Genomic DNA, 17,316 nt, shown 5'->3' with positions numbered 1-17,316 from the left:
ACAAAAAGTAATAAGTTGAATTGACTGCACTGCCTGACTGCTCAGTAACCCTCCTTCCTTATCTGGAAACTAAAGACACTATTCTGTTATTGAGTGCAAGCTCTGCCCTCTGACACATCTGATTTTAGACTAGTCCATGGGGTATTTTAAGCATTTTCTTTATTTATTTATTTTTACAAAAGTACTTCTATATAAAGATGTCTGCTGGCCTACCTACCTGTCTGCATAGGATTTCAGCAGTTGAACTGAGCAACTGCCATTCAGTAAGTGATTCTGAAACTATAGAAAACAGTCCTTTTACATTATATCAGTTGCTGTCAGTTATAACTGAAAGGACAACTGATGTGCAGTCCAGTGTCCATGTTTCCCATGGCCTCTGTCACACTGTATGCTGAAAAACTGGAGCTTTTCACAACGCATTGCTATGGAAAATTAAAACGCATTAAAATGCAACACATTAAAATGCATTAAGTGTAAAAGGGTCCTAAGAATCCCACACGAGGAGATAGACTAGTCCAAACCTGTCAGATTTTTGCTACCTACTGTAAGTGACAGCAACATAGGAAAAAATGTGTTTATGGCGCATTTTAGTCTGGGGCACACATACATTTTATAGGTATGCATACACCTGTATTTAACATTTTACACTTTTATTTTTTTGATAGTGGTCCTCTAAAAGTTAAACTCACACCACAGTGAACTCAGTGCTGACCCTGATACAAGACAAAATACCATGTTTTGTTAGTATAACTTGGCTAGCTGAGCATAAAGCCAGCAGGAAGTGGAAACCAGCAGATACTGAGATAGGAACTTCACACTCACCTGGGAAGTATTCTGTCTGGAAGCTTATGGGCAGGAATAGCAACTGGCAGTTTCTGCATCTGTCTTGCATAATCAAACAGGCCTGGGAGATTGTGTGAGTACAGCTGGGATGCTTTACCTGTAAGTAACACAGAACTGCTATGTGACAACACATCCTGCAAACAACATGTACACCGAAGATCCTCCAATCCTAACAATTTATCGTTTCACACCACAGAATGTACATGAAAGCCCATAACTGAAATACAGTGCAGTAACATTTCGTCTTGTAGCAGTAGAGTCCCAGGTCTCATTCCTGGCCAAGTCATTATCTAGCTTTCCCTTGTATATGTGGGTATCTCCTCTGGGCAACCCAGTTTTCTCCCCAAGCGCACATGTAAAAAAGGTGCCTGGTAAAAAGGTAAAGAGATGGTCGCTAGAACAATATCGGTAAAATTACAGATATTCTACTACTTAATTACTATGGTAAAATATCTGTAATTTTTACCGATATTTTATTTCGACCTAACCTAACCCTTCCCTCACACAGAACTCTCCATCTACCGATACTAACTCTAAGACCCCCCTGGTAATGCCTCACCTTAAATCCCCATCCCGGTGGTGCCTAACCTTAACCCCACTGGTGCCTAACCCTAACCCCTCAGGACCCCTCCACACACTCCAAACACTAAAGAACCCCGCCTCCTAACCCCCAATATTTTATGCCATATGCAGCAATGTTAAATGCCGGGATTAGCAGCTATAAACGGTAGATAGCAGCTATAAATGGCTAAAGAGCGGCTATAAATGGTAAACAGCGGCGCTAAATACAAATGCTCGGATTATAAATAGCGGCTATAAGTGGCTGTAAACTATAAGTAGGCTACAAACTTTGGCACCCAAATTACAGTTTATAGCTGCTAATCGCGGCTTTTAACATTACAAAATGTTGCAGGAAAATGTGCCCTTTTTACCTGCTTCACTCCCCCATCCAAACAACACTGGTAGGTTTAACAGATCCCCAACAACTTAGCCTGAAACAGCGATGGTGATATTAGACTATGACTATAGTAAAGGCATTAGACTGTAAGCCCCTTTGTCAGATACTAACATTACTAACATCATTATCCAGTATGCACTGTAAGTGCTGTGAAATAGGCTATTGCAATATAAATGCACAATAATAATAAAAACAAAGAATCACATACCAGATATAGAGAGCAGACAGTTGTTCATCACATACATCCAAGTACACCTTCTTGGTAAAAGCTGAAAGATAAAAGGAAGTCCAGAAATGATTCAAAGACGGTTCAGTGAACAAGCGAGTCTCTCACAGTCAGCACAGCTATCCCTTACCATGCATGGAATTACTTAGCAGGGAAAGGGTTAAAAGCATGCAATCTGTAGTATTTTTTGTCAAGCGGTCCCATATCCAGCCATATTATCCTGTACATCTGATTTACTAAGACCTGTCAGTGTTGGAGAAAATTCCTTACAATACTATGTCCAAGAGTGCTGGTAAACCTAATGGTAATCACATATGGATACATTTTAATGCAGCCATCTTAAAGAGACCCAGAGATGAGAGAATCGCTGTATTTTTACATACCCGGGGCTTCCTCCAGCCCCATAAGCATGGATGTCCCTCACCGTCCTCCTCAGCGCTGCAGTTCAGCAAATCCTGATTAGCGGCTAAGGAGGACGGCGAGGATCACATCCATGCTTATGGGGCTGGAGGAAGCCCCAGGTATGTAAAAATACAGCGATTCTCTCAACTCTGGGTCTCTTTAAATGTTTAATAGTAAAACTACTTCAAAATGAGCAATTACTTTGAAGCACAGTTGACTCGGTTTAATGCAATCCCACATTTCTCCTAATTAATAGAAAGACTGCAATTGACTAAAAAAATGATAGCAGTTAATCAGTGGATGGTCAGGATTTTTTTTCCTTGCCATTACATCTGGACTACTCCCTGAAACTGTATAACTGATATCACATGGAGGCTTCTGGAAGGCATCTTGCTATACTGCGCTATGGAGTCTGGGACATTTTTGGGTCCTAGAATGGGAGTCAACAAAAATGCACCAACTCCTAATAAATTTAAATTATAAAGAAAGTTCAAATGTCCCATTTCACAAACAAATTGTCATAGTGAAGTGAACTTCTCTCCTGTAAAAATAAAGCCCAATGTATAGTTGTGTTACTATATGAAGTTCAGCTGTTTCAGCCATACAACGCATTTTAATATCTGCAGCAACATGAGAAAGCGCCTTCATAGCCCTGTCTGTCTTGGTGATGCACTGCTGCATGCATTTTAGTGCGTTCTGCTATGCGATTCCATTCAGTATTTGTGAATGAGATTGGCAACCCATCAACCAGCAACACAGGCACCGCTTGTCTTGCGGTCCCCTACATTGCTGGCCAATGCAAGAGGGGGCAACCCTAAAAAAAACCTAATTTTTTCATTTTTTGTATTTGTTTAAATTGGTCAATAATCCACAAAATTTAACTAATCAGCATCTCACTCACCATACGTACAAAGGAGTCGGAAGTACCAAAAAATGAAGAGTCAGAGGATTTATCTACCGACTCCATAGCCCTGCTGCCATTGTAGGGAGTATTTATTTCAGTATTTTGTATAACAGTGTTTCATAAGCTGTGAACTAAAAGTAATGTTAGCACAACACTCCCCATGTAATTCTGTGTAGCCAGTGTGCTGTGGTTCAGCCACTGCTACTACACTGCAAGAATGGTCTGGGTGGTATAGTAGATACACTCTTGCCTTTCAGTGCTAGGACACTATATCCATGTACTTTCTGTGTATGGGGTCCGCCAGGCACTCAAGTTCCCAAAAACATACTGATAAGGTAATGTGTTCCCCCCAAAACTGTCTTTGCACTATGATGGAAGTACCAACAGGATTATTATTGTTATTATATACTTATTATTTTAATAACTTATATACTTATTATGTAATAACCTAAAGTGCAGGATAGTAAAACAACCACAATATGTCACTGTCTGTAAAATTTGATGATCTCTGTGGTATTGTTATTGTTATTTCCTGTCACTTTGTGTTCCTCTCTGTTCTAAGTAAGCTGCATTCCCTGATGGTGGTGTATATTTTATCTCTGCTTTTTTTTCTTCAGTAAAGAGTTCTAACTTGTTATACTGGTTGCTCCATCAGGAAGATCATGACTATGGCAGGGGTTGCCACTGTACGCTCCTTTGAGAGATAGAGATACTACTATATATTTTTTTTTAATGGCAGGTGACAATGAAAAAATAATTATAGTAATAAAATGGCAGGTGACAATATTATTGTTATTAATAATAATAATAATAATAATAAAATGGCAGGTGACAATATTAGTAATAATAATAATAATACAATGGCAGGTGACAATATTAGTACCGGGTAATAATAATAATACAATGGCAGGTGACAATATTTGTAATAATAATAATAAAATGGCAAGTGACAATATTAGTAGTAATAATAATAATAATAATAAAATGGCAGGTGACAAGAATAGTAGTAATAATAATAAAATGGCAGGTGACAATATTAGTAATAATAATATGGCAGGTGACAATATTAGTAATAATAATAATATGGCAGGTGACAATATTAGTAATAATAATAATATGGCAGGCGACAATATTAGTAATAAGAATGATAATAAAATGGCAGGTGACAATATTAGTAATAATAATAATACAATGGCAGGTTACAATATTTGTAATAATAATAAAATGTCAGGTGACAATATTAGTGATAATAATAATAATAATAATAATATGGCAGGTGACAATATTAGTAATAAGAATGATAATAAAATGGCAGGTGACAATATTAGTAATTATAATAATAATATGGCAGGTGACAATATTAGTAATAAGAATGATAATAAAATGGCAGGTGCCAATATTAGTAATAGTAATAAAAAATGGCAGGTGACAATATTAGTAATAATAATAATAATAATAATAATAATAATAATAATAATAATAATAATAATAATAAAATGGCAGGTGACAATATTAGTAATAATAATAATAATACTAATAATAAAATGGCAGGTGACAATATTAGTAGTAATAATAATAATAAAATGGCAGGTGACAATATTAGTAATAATAATAATAAAATGGCAGGTGACAATATTAGTAATAATAAGAATAAAATGGCAGGTGACAATATTAGTAATAATAAGAATAAAATGGCAGGTGACAATATTGGTAATAATAAGAATAATAATAAAATGGCAGGTGACAATATTAGTAATAATAAGAATAATAATAAAATGGCAGGTGAAAGCAATGATCTCTAGTTTAGCTCTTTTGTTTCCTGTGCTACCAGAAAGAGGACATAAATAGAAACACCCCCTTGATAACGTAGCGTGCCAGAAGTATGTAAATCAGTTCAGCTTCTTGCCTGGACCTCCACAGCCATGCACCACACATAACTGACAGATAAACTCTTAAAGCTCTATACTCCACAGGCCATCAGAGAACCGCACAGCACGGCAGGACATCACACTGGCTGTGATCGCATACCTGTTCCATTGATGTTTCATGCAGTTCATTCAAATTCAAAGTGTAAATGCCTTCTTCAGCACCGAATATTAGATACTGATCTGAAGGAAAGGGAAATAAAAATATCATGTCATGATATGCATATTAGTTTATTTCTGTCTGCAGAGGAGGGGAGAGAACACGAGATAAAATACAAATGATAGCACGCTTCATCCAAGATCAATTCCGAGAACTGTCAGATAAATCCCACTATCAGAATCAGCGCAAGACACAGCCATGTTAGCATGACCTAATTATTCCTGTGGAGCCATGCCACACTGCTTCTATCTCAAAGCAAGCAGTGCTGAGCTGCCTCCGTGGTACGAGGAAACGGTTGCCATGACGACAAGAAATCTTTGATCCCTTCCAGTTTAGCCAAACTGTCTTTTTTTTTTGTTTGATTACTGTTTATAGAGTTAGTAACCCTAAATTACAACTCGCTGTATGCAAAAGAGCTAGAAAGATGATTTACAATATTTTCAGAACATCCGTCTTAAAGGAAAGTGTTGCTGCACTTTTACACATGAAAGTGTCAGCTGTGTTTTTATGTTTTAACTGTATTCACTTTGTCAATGCAACCCCATGCTGACTATACATTCCCTTCTGATATTTCCAGCACTGTTTCTTGCGCCTCTAAGTAATCAGAAGTTCAGATGAGTGATGTCATACTTTGTACTCAACGGTGTAGAGCAGGGATGTCCAACTCCAGTCATTCGAGGGCCATATCCATGCCAGTGTTTAGGATGGACTGAGAAATGGAGAAATGTGTTCTGCTTGATGAACCACACCTTTCCTGATTCTGTCCCATCAATTAGTTTGAGCTGTGCTAAAAATGTGAGGTACCTCGACCCTTGAGGACTGAAGTTGGACAACCCTAGTGGAGAGATAAAATCATTCTTGGGAGAGGAACTATTTTAATAATTCTTGAGCCTAGCACAGGGTACAACAGTTTTCTAGTAGGAGTTTCATCTCACCATTACCAGTAATATTGATAAAGATATTCTGGAGAGGAAGGGCTGGTGGTGTTGAGAGAGATAAATGTCACAGCTTTATTTGGACAGCTGTGAGTACTCACTTAATAGTCCTCATATACTGCATACATACAATAAATATCTGCCTAACCCACTGCTATGCTTTCTGGGAACTGTAGTTCTGCTCTACTTGGCAAAAGGAGGAGGACCACCCTTTTCACTTTCCATTGGCTAAAACTACCATAATGATTTGCAGCAATGCCGATCCACTGTTGCTCAAAAGCTAGCTTTTCTTACAGAATTGTTGAGCTGTCCAACTTTTGTAAATGTATACTGCTTATATAAATATTTTCATATTAATTTTGGCATGAAAACACTACAAGCTTAAAGGGAAGGTTCAAGCAAAATAAAAAAATGAGTTTCACTTACCTGGGGCTTCTACCAGCCCCATGCAGCCATCCTGTGCCCTCGTAGTCACTCACTGCTGCTCCAGTTCCCCGCTGGCAGCTTTCCGACCTCGGAGGTCGGCGGGCCGCATTGCGTACGTTTTTACGCATTCCCACTAGTGCAGGAACATTAACACATACGTTATTACGCATTACTGGTTCAATGCGTAAAAATTTACGCATTGAACCAGTAACGCGTAAAAACGTATGTGTTAATGTTCTTGCACTAGCGAGAATGCGGAAAAACGTACGCAATGCGGCCCGCCGACCTCCGAGGTCGGAAAGCTGCCAGCGGGGGACTGGAGCAGCAGTGAGAGACTACGAGGGCACAGGATGGCTGCATGGGGCTGGTAGAAGCCCCAGGTAAGTGAAACTCATTTTTTTATTTTGCTTGGACCTTCCCTTTAACTTCTTCCGGACCGCGTTAGTTGAAATCTACGTCCTGCTGGTGGCTGTGTGGCTCTGACAGGATGTAGATTTCAACATGGTCGCCGCGCGGTCCCACCGCTCCCTCTACTACGCCCACGCTGCAGCTCACTCACCCTGCCATTAGTATGACAGCAGAGCTCTATGAGCCGTTCAGGAGTGTATTTCATTGGCTCCTGACTGCATGATCACTGTGAGCCAATTCCATTGGCTTACATTGATGGACAGGGTCATGAGCCAATGAAATCGGCTCCTGACTGGCGCACAAAGCTCTGCTGTCATAGCGACGGCAGAGAGAGGGGCCTGCGGCAATGGGAGAGCGGCGTAACCAGAAGGTATGTGCGGCGATTTGTCTGTAGGCACCGTTTTTGTGGTACCAGCAGTCTCTGGTCCTTAAGGGGCCAGAGACTGCTGGCACACAAGGGGTTAAGGAATAGGCCCTAAAACAGAGATGTCTTTACGCACAGCTGATGTGATCGTTTTTCCATCGGAGCTCATTACAGGCAGCTTCTAATGAGCATCTCCCAGCACCTGGGTTCTCAGCATGTGGCACACACAGGGAGTGCTTCTGATTGGCTTAGAGATTGCTTGGGCTTGACATACTTAAGCATAATAAATGTAGTGCTTAAAAATATGATCAAAACATGTAACCAAGACCAAATACGTATTTTAAATAATACAAAGCAAAGGAATACTTGAAAATAATTCAGAAACAGATATGGAAGGTTACTAAGAAATGTGTAGGGGTCCAGGGGTTCTTGAAATAATCTTACATATACCAGGAAATACTTAGCAAGCGCAGTTTGGAATAACCTACATTTTATTTCATATGAAATGTAAATATAATGCAACGTATCTCAACATTTGCACAGAGTTGGGAAGATTCGCATTGGGTGTAATATGGCCACTCTCTTTCCAGTGGACTGGTTCAGAAGATTATCCGGATATCCTAACTGCAGCCCCTGCTCACGACCTGGCCATACACCACACAATATTTTTAATAAGTAATAAAAACTCAGAAAATAACAAAAATCTGTTACAAACTAAAGCCCTCTTGGCCCATCCAGAAAATGCAGCAAATGAAGTAGCACTGACTGACAGTAATTCTAAATGGGGCCTAAGAGATAACACTCATACTGTGCTTTGGACTGCCAAATACTATATTAACTTTGTAGCCTGCCAGTTTCGAAACCACAAAAGATTTATATTGAACTTTTCTCTTGGCAGACTCAAAGCGCCAGAGCTGCAGCCACTAGGACGTGCTTACCGTAGTTAGGCAGTAGCAGTGTTAAGGAGTCTTGCCCAATGTCTCCTACTGAATAGGTGCTGGCTTACTGAACAGGAAGAGCTGAGATTTGAACCCAGGTCTCCTGTGTCAGAGGCAGAACACTAAATAAGTACACTATCCAGCCACAGAAATGAGTTTTTTCCTCACAGCAGGCGCTGTGCCACCTGGTGTTGTTGAAAGCTAGAACCAAAATTATTAATGTAAGTTCCAATAAAAGGGAAGGTCCATTAAATGGTAGGTCTAAGGTGCACACACATGCACAAGTAGCATTGTCTGCAGGAATTGGGACATGATCACTGGGGCAACAGTATGAGGAAAAATGCTATACAGAAGTGTCACTAGCCTATAGGCTAGCAACACATTTTATTGGTATGAAGGGGGGTGGAAAGTTGACACAGGGCCCAAAATGGAGCAAGCACAAAGTGTAAGGGCCTGTTTTTACTATGTCTAAATTAGGGCCAAATCTTCAGCGTTTCCCCACGAGTGGGCCGGGGAAACGTGGCCTATCTAGTGGCTTCTGTCCAGATTAACTGCAGTGTAAATGTGGACGGCGTGCTGCAGATTTCTGCAGCCCGCAGCCAAATCCCTATATCCAAATAGGGCTTTTCTCCTGTCGCAAACAAAGCGCTCCAGAGCTGTAGCCACTAAGGGTGCGTGACTCAGGCTATGGCTACGCAGCAGAACGGAAACAGCTGAGGCTCCTAGTAGAAATGATCCCCAAGGGGCAAGGATGGAGGACAATGGACTTGACCAGCGCTCGGACAAGATGATTCAGCAGTCTCGATTTCTCACCAATGCGTTAGGGGGATCGAGGTCACTGTGCACACACTAGATTCTCAGCCTACAATGATCTAGTGTGTGTACCATGCTTAAAGACCATCTGAGGTGACATGCGACATGATGAGATAGACATGTTTATGTACAGTGCCAAGCACACAAATAACTAGGCTGTGCTCCTTTTTTTTTTCTTTCTCTGCCTGAAAGAATTAAAAATCAGTTATGCAAGTGACAATTTTTGTCTGGGTCGGGACCGGGTCGTACTATAACGTAACCCTCATTGATAAGGAATTGCAACCATATAACACTTTCCTGGCAGTAAATGGCTTCTGAGAGTAGAAAAAAAAAGATACAAATTGTCAATAGTTCACAGATTTTAGCTCTGGCATACTTTGTTGAATGTGTCATTGAGAAGAGGCCATGAAAAAGTAAAAATCTAAAAACTACATTTAAATATAAAATAAAACTGTGTGATAACTTAAAAAGTCATTTTTAGAAGGAGGAGGATAGATACAATTGTTTATCTCATTAGTTAATTTTCACCTCGGATGTCCTTTAAAACCACTTAAGGACCAGGCGAATTTCTAATGATCGGTGCTGCGTGGGCTCTACAGCCCGCAGCACCGATCAGGATTACAGCAGGGCGATCAGACTTCCCCCCTTTTTTCCCCACTAGGGGGATCTCCTGCTGGGGGGGTCTGATTGCCGCCGGCCATTAGTGAGTAGCGGGGGGGGGGGGGGGGGTCCTCAAAGCCCCCCTCTGCAGCGATTTCCACCCTCTCCCCGCTTGACTCCCTCCCCTCCTTTCTCTAGGTGGCGCAGGACGGATATCCGTTCTGCTCATTGGAGGATAGGCTTCAGCCTATCATATGCCGGCGATCCCCAGCCAATCAGAGGCCGGGGATCGCCGATCTACGGCACTGCGCTGCGCAGCAGCGCCGTATGATTTAAACAGCAGGGATTTCTTCCCCGCGTGTTTACATTACGTGTTCGAGCCGCGATCGGCGGCTCGCACACTGTTCACGGAGACACCCTCCGTGAACTGGCATGGAAAGTCCGCTCGTACGAGCGGCCGTTTCCATGCTATACCACTAACGACCAGGCGCCGCCTATCGGCGTTAGCTGGTCGTTAAGTGGTTAAAGAGAAGGGCAATGGGAGCTGTAATGCTGGGGATACACGGTACGTTTCTGTACCATGTATCGACCAGCTGATCCGGTCAGCTGATAATATTCAACTGGCCCGATCAAGCCGCTCGACTCCCGCCCGCCGGCGGACAATGGCAGGGAATCGAGCGCTGATAAGGAAGCGCCAGCGGGGACGAGCGGCAATCGATCCGCTCGCACGCTGGGGTCGATCCGGCGGCTAATCGGCCGCCGGAACGACCCGTGTATTCCCAGCATTAGACTTGCAGAGGGTTGCTGAACAAGTTAGTACTAGCCTGTGAGGGTCTTTTTTACATTTTACTTCAGGATTTCAGAACTGCATCATTTTGTAAGAAATGAGGTTGAGGGTAACAGAAAAGAAAAATATCAGTCCATTATTAATATACAATCAGAAAGGGAGAAGACATACCTCTTGTCTCTGGATTTATCCATGATGTTGCACAATGGATTCTCAGGGGGCAGCCATTAAATACTTTTGAGAAACATGCACCCATCTGTTAAATATAAAGAGATGTTGAAATGTAACTTGTAACATTCACAAGGAAAACGTGTTACCAATATTCAATAAGTACAGCGTTCTGCTTTATCAGCAGTACGAAAGAGGCTTATCTATACAAGTCAGACAACATAAGCATATAATGTAACAAAGGAGAATGTGTTCCAAGTAAATGTAGTCTGCAAAAGGCCAGTGAAAAAAAAAAAAAACGATTCAGCAAGCCCAGGGTGATTTAAAAAAATTGTCTGGTATTAAGTGGCAAAAGCTTGCAACCCTCAATTGGGTCATATCGCATTATAGTGATGATAGCTGAAAAGTATGCTTTGGCCCAGGTAATGGTTACAAACTTATGATGTCTAATCAGAGAGTTTCCTAAAAAAAAAAATCAGTCCAGATTTGATTTTGTTTATTAAAGTATATCTTAAAGAGACACTGAAGCGAAAAAAAAATTATGATATTATGATTTGTATGTGTAGTACAGCTAAGAAATAAAACATTAAGATACATCAGTCTAATTGTTTCCAGTACAGGAAGAGTTAAGACACTCCAGTTGCTATCTCTATGCAAAAAACCATTAAGCTCTACAACTTTCAAAGTCGTGGAGAGGGCTGTTTTCTGACTTTTATTATCTCAACTGTTCCTGAACTATTTACTTTTTTCTCTGCCAGAGGAGAGGTCATTACTTCACAGACTTCTCTGAAAGAATCATTTTGAATGCTGAGTGTTGTGTAATCTGCACATATTATAGAATGATGCAATGTTAGAAAAAACACTATATACCTAAAAATAAATATATGAGAATATTTTCTTTGCTGCTAATCTTCTAGTAATTATTCATAGTACACAACCAATTCACTACATCATATTTTTTTTTCGCTTCAGTGTCTCTTTAAGTGAGAGAGAAATGGAGGCTGAAATTTTTATTTCCTTTTACACATTGCACTTTGCCTTGCTGGCCTGCTGACCCCTCTGCCTTTAATACTTTTTAGCCATAGACCCTGAACAGGCATGCAGATGAGATGCTCTGACTGAAGTCTGGGCTGGTGCACACCAGAGCGGCTCCTGAGCGTTTTTTAAAACGCTTGCAGGGGGAAAACCGCTTGGCTAATGAAAGTGAATGGGATGGTGCACACCAGAGCGGTTCGTTTTTTTCACATTTGCAAACTCCGGGGCTGCAGCAGTTTTTAGATTTCTGAGGTGTTTCGGCCTCAATGTTAAAGTATAGGAAAGTGGAAAACCGCTCTGAAAAACACTAGATCAGAGCGGTTTTCCAGGCGTTTTTTTTTTTACAGAAGCTGTTCAGTAACAGCTTTACTGTAACAATATTTGTAATCTGCTACACAATAATGCTCCAAAAAACGCTAGGCATGTTTACAAAACGTTTCTAAACATGCCTAGAATCGCTTTGAAATCTGCTTCAAAAACCTCTAGCGTTTTGCAGATCTGCTAGCGGTTTTTGGTTTGCACTGGGCCTATCACTGTTTTAGCTGCATGCTTGTTTTAGGTGTGTGATTCAGAAACTATTGCAGCCAAAGAGATTAGCAGGAAAGCCAGAAAACTGGTATCGCTTAAAAGGAAATAAATATGGAAGCCTCGCTTTATTAAGATCCATTTCACTATTAAAAAAAAGGGTGGTGGCACACGATCTCTAAGTAAATGAACATATAACGATATCAAAGCTATCTAATTACATCATTGCTTGGATTACTTTAATGCGTGTGTTTATGAGGGGTCTCCGGTCTCATTTTCCTGCCAGCGATTCTTTGTACGATACAAGCAAGTGGCCCCGTATTTCTCAGACCAAGAAAAGAAAGCTTTATTTCTAGACGCAGGCAGGAAATTGTCCTGACAGTGGGCTCAGCGCTGCGAATGGCGGCCCCCCGATGGCTGGGAGAGTTATTTTCTGCTCTGCCTAGCTGCTGTTTTGCTTCCAATCACTGGCAGGTTTGAATTTGTTGCTGATAGACTGCAATTAATGAGTCATCCACTCTGCGGACTCCTGTAATGTGGCTCTGTTTACTCCTGCCGTCGCCTAGCATTGCTGAAACGACGCCGCAGATGCAGCGCTTATGCAAAATATTCTTAATGGTGTGTTTCAGCAAAATGAGATTTGCCATGATTGTTTCAAAACACACATCACATAAATTTGTCACATCCAATCCAGGATCTCTCCGTCTCTATTCGTCGGCTGCATTTCCTCTTGTTCCTGTAATTGAGCAGCGACAGGCAGTAATTCTTCCACGTTTCCAATTTTGCTTTCAGCGTGTTTCTCGTAATCAACAGAAAAACAGCTTTCATCTTGAGGTGTCGGTGGGAGAAGGAGCGGTGAATCATGAGCGCCAAACGATATCAAACCTTTCCATTATGCTTGTAATGTTTCTATCATGACACTTCATGTGATAGGCCATACAGACACATTCTAATACAGAGCAGAATATGATAAAACCCATATGAAGGAAATGACAGAGTACTGCGGAGGTCTTAAAGGACACTTGTAATTAAAGAACTGCGGAGGCTGCCATATTGACCTGCTACTAAATGGTAGTGACTTAGAAGGTATTATAACAAAAGGATCAGTGTGAAAGTAAGGAAATGACTATTAGGCCTAGTGCACACTGAGCGGTTTTTGGAGCGATCCGCCGGCCACATCCGCCTGGAAAAACGCTTGGCTAATGTATTGCAATGGGATGGTGCACACCGGCGGTTTGAGGTTTTTGCCAAGCCGCAAACGCGCCTCCTGCTGCGCGTTTGCGGTTTTCGGAAGAGTTTCGTCCTCAATGTAAAGTATAGGAAAAACGCAAACCGCTCTGAAAAACGCTACTTCAGAGAGGTTTGCCAGGCGGTTTTGTTACAGAAGCTGTTCAGTAACAGCTTTACTGTAACAGTATAAGTAATCTGCTACACAAAAACGCTCCCAAAACCGCTAGGTATGTTTAGAAAACCTCTCTAAACATACCTAGAATCACTCTGAAATCAGCTCCCAAAACCGCTAGCGTATTGCGGATCTGCTAGCGGTTTTGGTGTGCACTGGGCCTTACTGCCTCTATGGCCTGGTGCACACCAGAGGAGTTTTTCTGAGCGTTTTGAGTTTTTAAATCTGCTGCTAATGTTATCCTATGTGTCTGTGCACACTGGAGCAATGAGGTTTTGTAAAAAAAAACATAGCATTATATTGGGAAGAGCTTTTGAAACCTCTAAAAGCTCTTCCCAATGTAATGCTATGGGGGTTTTTACAAAACCTCATTGCTCCAGTGTGCACAGACACATAGGATAACATTAGCAGCAGATTTAAAAACTCAAAACGCTCAGAAAAACTCCTCTGGTGTGCACCAGGCCTATGTGAAGGCCAGGATTTCTGGATTTAACTTTTAAAGTGGACCTGAACTCTTGCACAGGACAGAAGAGAGACAGAGAAATGCACCCTGTATGTATTTAGAGAGTTTAGCCTGTCTAATCCCCCCTCATCAACTAATCACACGTTGCAATTTGATGTCACACATGTGTCAGCTGACTGCCACAGCACAGAACTAATTGGTAAACACAGGATGTTAACAATATTTCTGCTTCCATGAATGCAGGAAGTAGACACGCTGCAAATATAGTGCAGGATTTGTCTAAGATGTAACAAATAAATGTTTTTCTTTAACCTTTACTATGTTGCTGCTCATCATTCAGAGCAGAGAGGAAATTCTGAGTTCATGTCCACTTTAAAGCATAACATTTTTGCGCCCCAACAAATTAGAGCTACAAATAAACACCACTCCATTTGGTTTAAAAATATACATTTATATGTTATTCTTTCATTATGAGACCCCTTTTGCAGTATAGCAGCTGTGGCTAAAGCTAGACTTGTGATTCAGACTTGTACAGGAATGAGTGACATTACTCCAGGTGAAACAGAATTTTGCCTTCTTAAAACAGAAGCTATTTTCGATTATTCACACACTCCTGGGAGTTCTGATTCACCATGAGCTTGCTGGGCAATCTGTACTTCAGACGACAGCTGCTTGGGCTACAGTGAGTCTAGTGCAGGGGTGCCAAACTCAAATACAAAGTGGGCCGACATTAAACACTGGAACCTAGTCGCGGGCACACCTCAATGTCTAGTGGACTCCTCCCTACCTTAGAAATTCCTCTGGTGTGTAATAGCCCCCTCCCTCCCCTATATAGTTCCCTGGTGTCTAGTGCCCCCCCTCCCCTATACAGTTCCCTGGTGTTTAGTGGCTTCCTCCCTCCCCTATACAATTCACTTTTGTCTAGTGGACTCCTCCCTTCCTTATAAATTCCTCTGGTGTCTAATAGCCCCCCCCCTCCCCTATACAGTTCCCTGGTGTCTAGTGGCCTCTCTCCCCTATATAGTTCCCTGGTGTCTAGTGCCCCCCCCCCCCCCCTATACAGTTCCCTGGTGTTTAGTGGCTTCCTCCCTCTCCTATACAATTCACTTTTGTCTAGTGCCCCCACCCTTATACATTTCCCTGGGGTCTAGTGCTTTCCCCCTCCCTCCCCCATATGGCTTCCCTGGTGATCTAGGGCTTCACCTCCAATATAGCTTCACTGGTAGTCTAGAGAGGGCAAAACCTAATGCAAAGTGTGGAAACCACATGGGGGCCAGAGTTTGACATGTATGGTCTAGTGTATGCCTACAACAGACAGAATTCTGTTGCATGCGCGTTACAACCACCCATCTGTGCCCACTGTCCTACATAGCCACTGTCTTAATGCAGCCCACTCTCCTAATGCAGCACTTTATTAACAGCAGCTGATTGCAAAAAATCAGGGAGAACCACCACCATCCATAACTTGATTTTTTTTCTTTGTTTCATGACCTTGGAAATTTCATCATGATACAAATACTGAGTATATTACCATTTTTGACATTATCTAAAAAATGCTAGTTCTGATGTGAGGGTCTTTCTGCCGATTATACTGATTTCTCAGATGACTGCATATTCTAATTTCTTGTAATTACCAGATCATATCTTGAGTTTACAATGTCATGTCCTTACCTTTGTTGCAACTTCATCAATAAAAATTATGATTAATATATAAAAAAAAAAAAAAAAAAAAAAAAAAAAGCTAAACTTCTAAGGGCTTTTTCACATGGACAATGGTGCTAAGAAGGGCACAGTTCAAAACAACCCAATTCAATACAAGTAATTGGGGGCACCTGTCTATATGCATTTTCTACATGGCATCGCATCTGCAGACAGTGTGTGGAAGTGGGTAATCCTGAAAATGGATTGGAAAGGGTTAACACCCATACACACCAAAGATTATTGTCACGGGGATTGGTACTCAGTCCCTTGGGCACTATTGCAGGGCTGAGGCTGACAGAGCAATCGCTAGCTTGCAGGCTAGTGGTGTATTCTTTGCTATGTGGGGGAAGCGATGAAGCAGTATGAGAGTGAGATCACGCGGGAGACGGGTAAGTGGGGAGAAGAATGCTCTTGGCCATAGCTTGACTGAAGTGATCTCTTGTATTCTCGGCAGAGGAGATCGTTATTGCCCGCCTCGGTCAGTTTCATCTGATATGTGTACAAAGCTTTAGTAAGCAGTTGCAAGAATCTTGGCTAACGTGCAGAGTGTTGTCCCTGTATGCATGTATTCCAGGAGCTGACACCGTTCCACAACGCACTAAGGAGCCAATCAGTATACAAACAATTCATGTGCTGGAAAAAGTTATGCTTATGCCTTTAAATGATATTTTTAGTAAGACATCCAGCTGCAGTAACTCCTAAATTCTTCATGACATAAAAGACAAGCTGTGGCAAAGGAGAGCTGGCAGTCTATATTGCTTATCAAGCACACTTCCAGCAGAGAGTTCATCTCAGTTCAAGCATAGAAGACACCTCTGCCCTGCACATTAAACAAGTGACAGGCACAGCTATGTTGACCCATCACTTTCTGGCATGGGAACGTTCTTCTATGTGCCGTGACAAGTGACACATCAGAGAAGTGGCAGAACATGACGTAAACCATGAAAACACCACTTGTCACAATTCTTTTGGTAGATTTTAACCTCCCTGGCGTTCAATTTACCCAGGATTTCTGTGCAAAAAGCGATCCAAATAATTTTCGTTATCTTTTTTTCCTGTAACTTGCCAAATTCTTTACGCGTAAAATGTACTTGTTGATACCTGCAATAGCTTCCTGTACCAGCAGGAATGCGTAAAAATGTACGCATGGCAGCCGGCCCACACCCAGTCAGCAAAAACGAAACTAGCTGGCAGCAGGGGACCAGAGGAGCCATGAGTGACTGCGAGGGCACAGGCTAGCTGCAGGGGGCTGGTAGATGCCCCAGGTAAGTTAAACTCATTTTTTTTTGCGTTAAGGTTCCCCCTTTAAGTACATTATTCTGCTGTACTGTAC

At 41.6% G+C, this 17,316-nt stretch overlaps 1 protein-coding gene across 6 annotated transcripts in view; it reads right to left on the bottom strand.

Moving 5' to 3' along the window:
• The window catches only part of MAP4K3 (mitogen-activated protein kinase kinase kinase kinase 3), a 391,382-nt gene that overhangs the window by 31,726 nt on the left and 342,340 nt on the right, over window positions 1-17,316 (bottom strand). For all 6 annotated transcript variants that reach the window (XM_068232153.1, XM_068232154.1, XM_068232156.1 and 3 more), the window contains 4 exons: window positions 10,861-10,945; window positions 5,362-5,441; window positions 2,010-2,070; window positions 823-940 (listed from right to left, as the gene is read on the bottom strand). In XM_068232153.1, the coding sequence (XP_068088254.1) occupies window positions 823-940; window positions 2,010-2,070; window positions 5,362-5,441; window positions 10,861-10,945 (344 nt within the window). The remainder of the gene's footprint in view (window positions 1-822; window positions 941-2,009; window positions 2,071-5,361; window positions 5,442-10,860; window positions 10,946-17,316) is intronic.

This window comes from Hyperolius riggenbachi, chromosome 4 (genome assembly GCF_040937935.1).
Source record: "Hyperolius riggenbachi isolate aHypRig1 chromosome 4, aHypRig1.pri, whole genome shotgun sequence".
NCBI lineage: Eukaryota > Metazoa > Chordata > Amphibia > Anura > Hyperoliidae > Hyperolius > Hyperolius riggenbachi.
The sequence above is the reverse complement of the archived record's forward strand: the minus strand, read 5'-3'. Positions and strand labels throughout refer to the sequence as shown.